Below are 7,553 nucleotides of genomic sequence, written 5' to 3'. Positions count from 1 at the left end.
CTGAACCAACCTAAGTGCCTATCAACTGATACGTGGATAAAGAAAATGCAGTATATATACACCATGGAATACTACTCAGCCATTAAAAAGAACAAAATAATACCTTTTGCAGCAACTTGGATGGAGCTGGAGGCCATTATTCTAAGTGAGGTAACTCAGGAGTGGAAAACCATATACTATGTTCTTATTTATAAGTAGAAACTAAGCTCTGGTTATGCAAAAGCATACAGAGTGGTATAATAGACATTGGAGATTCTGAAGACGGCAGAGTAGGATGACAGTAAGGGATAAAAAAAAAACCCTGCATATTGGAAATGCTGTACACCACATGAGTGATGGATGCACTAAAATCTCAGACATCATCACTACACAATTTATTCATGTGACCAAAAACCTCTTGTGCCCCTAAAACTATTGAAATTAATACATAAACATATCTGAAATCTAATATTCTATGAATTTCCCCTAAAATGTTCATTAAAATATTTAAGGATTTCTTATATGAGAGAGACAGACTCAGTGACAGGGAATGGAAGAGAAAAGCTACTATGAAAGTAAAAGAACCAGAAAAAGAAAATAGCTACTTCCAGGTGATGATTAATGTGGAAGAATACAGTATTTGATATACACTACATCAATCTTCTATGAAACAAAAAAAACAACAATATTTTAACTCCATGAATATGGGGATTATGCTACATAAGAATCATCTCTGACAGCAAAAAATCCAGACACTTTGAGTATGCAGCTCGCTTTGTACAGCAACCACCCCATGCTTTGTGCAATTATGCACTTAATAACACTTTTGGACAATAATGCTAGAGGGCATACATCATGCCTGTTCAACTCACTTAGTCTATAAGCAAGTAGATAAATAAATGATTTAATGAGGAGGAAAAGAATGAGAAGATAAGGAAAATGTGTGGGCTTAAGAGAATCAGGATTAACTACTGGCTGCATATTTATAAACATTTAATCACACACACGTACATAAATCGAATCATATGTGCAATTCTTTAATTAAGTTTAACAGCCTACAGCTATGATTTACAAGGTAGTAGAAAATGTCCATGACATTTCAGAGGAAATTCCATTTATAATGAGTACAAGTAAATAAATGTTATCCTATAAACCATTGTAGTAACAGGGACTAAATTCTATTGCAGAGTTATATAAGGATAGAATCTTAATCAATAATTTCTATATTAATGATGCTAGCAACCTTCAGCAGAAAAGTGGAAGATTTTGTAGCATGCTGCATTCTCTGTCAATCTACACAGGTTTAATGTAAATACTAATAGCTACATATATCACAAATACAAACACATATTCATGCAAGGTACATTGAAGTAAATAAAGTATATTGAGAGAAAATACTGACGCAGATGTAGTAATGGATTAGTAGAAAGCTTCATTTATATAGATTGTATGATCCATGCGGTCAGGAATCATGTGTGTTTATATTCCACTGTATTAGCACATAATACTGAACCTGCTGCAAAACAAGGACTCAGCTAATACATGAATTAAACACAGACTGCCCTAGGAACTATGTCATTACCAAATAACATATAGTTTTTTTATTAATTTTAAAACCTAAGTGTGAAAGCAAGACAAATTTATATATCACATTGAGAAGCTTATTCATTTAATTATCATTCATTCATGCTTCATTATGAAAAGTAATGTATTTAAGAAAACACACAAACAGGAAAAGATACACGCAGAAGTTGAGACAAAAAATAAAAAATGTGCATAGATAATAGGATAAGGGCAGAGGGCATTAACATGTATATGCCATAGAATTCTGGGCACCTGCCAAGGGCACAAATAGGGTTTGAGTGTCTTAAAGAACAATGCAAGAGAAAGGTGCTCATAGAGGCCACATGTGCCACTGTCATCAGATATAGCTGGTCACCATTCCGCTTCTACCCTGATTCACTGGGCAAACACATTGTTTAATATTTATTTCCTGGGGAAAAATGCACTACAAAAATGTATTACAGAGACTACTGTTATTTTCTTAGTAGTCTTATTTTCTTTCAAAGCAAAGTGATTAAATAAAATCCTGGTGCTTTTCTATTCATTCTTTTTTTTTTTCTTCATTCTTGTTTGGTTTCCAATTGAGATGCAAGTGAATTTTTTAAATGAAGCTTCGCTTTTTAAAGTGTCAAGGTTTATAATGAAGGAAAATGTAAAGAGAGCAGTTTCAATGGCTATATGTTTACTTATCTATACATTCATGCAATAGAAAGAAGAACCATTCCATAATTAGCTTGTGCATTTCCTTGATCAATGTGTACTCATATTCTATATTGAAAACTCATGTAGAGGTTGCATAATGGTCAAGGTGAAAAGAACTAAAAGTGATAATGAGAAAGGATTGTGGCTTGAGATTTATTACTTACATTGCAATTTAGACTTGAGTATGTGCACAATGGCAGCCCACAGAGAAGATGAGGCCAAGGGAGACAGAATCGCTTGAGCCCGGTAGAGCAAATGAAAACACATCAGAGAGGTGAGGGACAAGGTGGAAGAGTTCCCTTCCCAGGGCAGCTTTGAAATTGCATTCTGTAATCTAGAGCTGGCTCCAGTGACATTTAACTGATCTGCTAAACTCAGACAAGAGAATAAGATGGAGAAATGCAAAACCTGTCACTGGTGTTTGTTTGATCTGCAGAAAGGCTGGATTCGTATGTCTTGCCATATTTCTGTGTTCTGAAGGGCAGTGAAACAGATTATCAAGGCCAAGTATAAAACTTCGCGAGATGAGGTTAGCCCCTAGAGATTTTAAAGAAGAAAATTAATAAATGGAATTCTCGCTGAGAGCTTGTCCTCATTTGCTGTTCTCCTTTCTTCTTCCAAATTTAGATTTATTGTGTTTCTTTACATGTCATTTAAAATTTGCTCTGGGCTTGGGTACAGAAATCAAGTATGTATTTTATTTTATTTTATTTTTTTTTTAGGAATAATTATGAAAATATATTTGCATAATGTGAAATAATCTTAAGTACATGTGAAAATACATTCAAAATGCCACAAGCATTAACTGGACATACTGTTTGTGTGTTTTTTCTACTAGTCATTTGTTCTTTATTCATTTTGTTTTCTACCAGTTCTCAGTGGATAATTGGTACCAAGCTTCTAAATTTAAGAAAAATTTAGGAGAGAAAAACTTAAAATAAAGAAAATTTTATCCAATATTGTATAGGTATGAGTATTTGGTAAAAATTTGGCATAATTTTATTTAAGGAGCTTTTCACACATTTCTCAGAGTAATTTCTTTCAGCTCTTTGAATTTTATGTTTGAGATAACATCTATAGCCCAAGTTTCAAGAACTTGTATGAACATTAGAATGTCTCTGTGATTTAACTGGACTTGTACCAAAATACTCTAGAAGAAAACAAATACTTACTTTTTGCTATACACCGTGCCTTATTTCCTGCTTACACAGAGCCAGAGACTGTACTAACTACATTATATGGATTATTCTTACAGAAACCCCCGAGTTTGTTATTATCATTTATCTGTCTATAGATGGAGGAACTGAGAAGTTCATCTCAATTAATAACTTTCCCAAGTTCTCACACTAAGTACCATCAGAATCTGAACTCAGGCAGCCCAGTTCTTGATCCAGGTCCTTAACCACCAAATGATAGTTTTGACATTTCATTCCAACTTGTCTTTATTTTTATTTCATTCTTTTTACTCTGTCACCCAGAGTAAAGGCACAATCTTTACTCTAATTGGAGCAGAGGCACAATCATAGCTCACTGTGGCCTTGAACTCTTAGGCTCACCTCCCACCTCAGCCTCCCACATAGTGAGGACTGCAGGTGCATGCCACCATGCCCAGATCATTTTTTTTTTCAGTTTAATTGTAACAATATATTTAATTCAAGTGTAATCAGTATTGAGTGTGTTTTACCATTCATCTTTAAAATCTTCAAATGAATAAATCTCAGTAAATTATTCTTAAAAGATCTGTCCAAGCATGATCTTGACTCTTAATAGTAAAACCATATTTTAAGATGGAAAAATAATCATTATGAAGCATAGAGAGCTTTCAATCATTTCTTTGAAAATATATCTTGATATAATAGCAACCATTCATCATAATACAAAACAGAAAGAAGATTAATTTACTGTGGCATAGAAAGTCCTGCCAATTCCTAAGTGTCCTAAATAGTTTCTCTGAGATTTTTTACATTTTTTTCAGGCCTCAAGGAAAACCAAAGCCCCGCCTCCAGGTTTGGTAGCAAACAAACTCTGCTTCTCTGGTGCTAAGCTTCCATCACTCCTCTGGTAATAAGCTTTGTGCACATTTGCTAGGAAGCCAGGCAGCTTGTCCGCAGGTACTATTGATACTGTGCAGCCTCCCCATCCTGCTCCAGTAAGTCGTGACCCTTGAGCCCCAAACTTCCACCTTGAGTGTTTGGATTCAGGATTTGGGTTCGGAGTTCCTCCAGGCTAATTCTCAGACACCTACAGATCTCCTCGGGGTTATAGGTTTCAGGATGAAGGGCATCTTCTGTGACCAACAACATTTCTTCTAGACTAATCCCTAGTTTAGCCTGCACCTCCTCCAGCCGCAGTACGTTGTCCCATTGCAAGTTTTTGTATTTAGCCAGGAGCTTTGCAGCCAGCTGACACTCCATCACCCTGATATTGAAATGAGAAGTTGCTGCCTTATTCATCTCCACACAACTGTTGGCCATCACAAACACTGCTCCACTTGGGAGTTTTACATCAGTTGCCCTCAGAGGACTAAATTCTATCAACTTGGCAGTTCCTTCTTCTGCAAGAAATGATATAGACTGGTCCATGCCTCCTCCTTCAGTACCAATGTAACGCTCACTCTTGGCACAGATTTCTGCAAGTTCCACCTTGGATAGATTCCTTCCTAGCACTGTGAGCGTCACCAAGCCAGCACAACAGACCAAAGCACTGGAGCTGGAGAGGCCAGAACTTGGTGGGATATTTCCATCTACCAGGCAGTTCATTCCAGTCAGGTTACTAAGACCAAAGTGTTCCTGAATTCCTTTAAGTCCACATAAGAAATAGTTGTGCCACAAAGCCTTGGTTTTATCAATCTGAATGTTATTAGCACTAGTACTGACATCCGGATACAAGGGATTTGTATTGGCCAGTTGGAGAGTATATGTTTTCACAGGTTCTACAGCTATTAGCACATCTTGTTCTATAGCCATAGGAAGAACAGAATATCCACAGTAATCTATATGCTCTCATATTATGTTGACTCTTCCTGGTGCTCGAACATAAAACTTGGGAATAGATACAAACTTGGAGTTAAACATCTCCTTTAGCTTCAGTAACCTGGGATGTTCTGCCACCCGGACCCGACGCATAGCAAGGCTCTCTGCAGCCATATTTCACTAGATCCTTCTTTCTTCTGTGCCCAGATCATTTTTAAATTTTGTTTGTAGAGACAGGGTCTTGCCATGTTGCACGGGCTGGTCTGAACGGCTGCCTCAAGCAACCCTCCCACATCAGCCTCCCAAAGCTCTGGGATTAAAAGCCATGAGGAACCTGACCTGAACTTTTATTTAATAAACAAAATATATATCCTTGGACATAAAAGAAGTTTAATTCATTGACACAGTAAAGACTAATAAAAATAAATGTATATAGGTCCTATTCATGACACTAGCCATGTGACCTTAATCAAATCAGTTTCACCTCTTGTTCCTCAACAAATCATTGTTCCTGAACAATGTCAGGGGCTCAATAAAAGCAAGTTGAATTGAGTTGACTTTTAGATATTTTTAGATTTCAACTTTCTGTGTTTTCTAACTAGATGCCTGCCAATGCCTAACATGTCTTTGGTCAGAGAAAAAAACATGACGTTAATCCAAGAATGTGTAGACTGGGTTGGTGTGGCTCTGCACTGCACCACGGGCAAAGAATTCCCCGTGGTTACAAGTGGGAACTCTTCATAGCAAAGAGAAGGTGAATGAAGAAACACAAATCCATTTCCTTCATTAGCCACACTAGTCAAAGCCCACACTTGGAACTCTATGGACTGTGTATTATTTTTAAACATGGCCTAATGCTATATTCTTTTTTTTTTTTTTTTTTTTTTTTGAGGCGGAGTCTCGCTCTGTCGCCCGGACTGGAGTGCAGTGGCCGGATCTCAGCTCACTGCAATCTCCGCCTCCCGGGTTTACGCCATTCTCCTGCCTCAGCCTCCCGAGTAGCTGGGACTACAGGCGCCTGCCACCTCGCCCGGCTAGTTTTTGTATTTTTAGTAGACACGGGGTTTCACCGTGTTAGCCAGGATGGTCTCGATCTCCTGACCTCGTGATCCGCCCGTCTCGGCTTCCCAAAGTGCTGGGATTACAGGCTTGAGCCACCGCGCCCGGCCTAATGCTATATTCTAAAGAAAGACTAATTTATGTTTATTCAGTGCCTAGAGTGGGACCTGGCTCGCAGGGAAGGGCCATTCATAATCTTTAAACAAATACAAGGAAGGGGAAAATCCTCTTGATTAGTGTCTGTCCATTAGAAAATCTAGGTTGACTGCTGAGTGAATCATGTTCCATGTTGTTGCTGAAGTTTGAGAGGAAACTCATCAGTAGAGTTCCCACTTGTAAGTTCCAGGTGAACAGCCACATCTCTTTCCTCTCCCTCCCAAAGACTCTTTCCTCACCCTTAGACTTCTGTTTCTGAGCAACTGATCATAAGCTATTTTTCCTCCCTGTGTAGAAGAGAGAGAGAAGGGGACAAGAAATATACACGTATACATATAATAAAATAATTTATTCCTTCCCATTATGTTGCTACAGGAATAACCTATCTAATTAGATGGAAATTCAAATTGTGATATTTCTCATACTAAAGTACCAAGAATTCAGCATTAAGAGCAATAATAATAATAATAATACCAGGGACAATTATCACAGTGCCTACCAGGATTATCTTCACATACCATTTGGCAGATCCTCATGTTCCTTTGTGACATCTCATTTTTAAGGCAGCTTATAAAGGACTTGTTTATAAAACTGATTTATAAAAATCAATATTTTTGCTGTAACGAAACACATATTTTTCCTATTAAGCAATATTTCGTAAACTTATTTACCCTCTGTAAAGGGAAAAGCATAAAACAGGTGAGAAACTGAGGAAGAAAGGGGTTAAAAGATTGAGGTCACTCGTTAAGGCCGTAAAAAGGTAAAAATAGAAATGGGGGTTTTCTGAGTCATAGCCCAATGTTCCAGCCAATGACAGGCCCTGTGCTGATGCACAAGCTCACATTAACTCACAAAATAACCACAGGCACATTGCTCCTGAAACCAGGCCATGCGCTCAGTACATGCCCTGATGCATGTGCAAATTAATTTTTGGCAGCAGGAAGCCCTGGTACATTTCAAGTCCAGTGTACAAGTGATTAAAATAAAGACACATCCAGTTTTCTTCCTAGGTGAGAGAGCTAGAGTTCTAGGTCAGGCCCTAGCAATTTCTTGGGTTTTTAGAGTAACTTATAATGAGAAAAAAAAAAAAAAACACCAAATCATTTCATTTGCAGTATTGGT

At 37.5% G+C, this 7,553-nt stretch overlaps 1 protein-coding gene across 1 annotated transcript; it reads right to left on the bottom strand.

Moving 5' to 3' along the window:
* Positions 1-3,873: 3,873 nt before the first annotated feature.
* Positions 3,874-5,414, bottom strand: LOC117097537 (N-acetylgalactosamine kinase-like). Its single transcript, XM_033235480.1, is given in 1 exon segment — positions 3,874-5,414. A coding segment is annotated over 1 exon segment (1,032 nt). The 5' UTR covers positions 5,391-5,414; the 3' UTR covers positions 3,874-4,358.
* Between the last annotated feature and the right edge of the window lie 2,139 nt (positions 5,415-7,553).

This window comes from Trachypithecus francoisi, unplaced genomic scaffold (assembly GCF_009764315.1).
Source record: "Trachypithecus francoisi isolate TF-2019V2 unplaced genomic scaffold, Tfra_2.0 Lachesis_group15, whole genome shotgun sequence".
Classification (NCBI taxonomy): domain Eukaryota; kingdom Metazoa; phylum Chordata; class Mammalia; order Primates; family Cercopithecidae; genus Trachypithecus; species Trachypithecus francoisi.
Note: the sequence above shows the minus strand (reverse complement) of the source record. Positions and strands in the feature narration are given on the sequence as shown.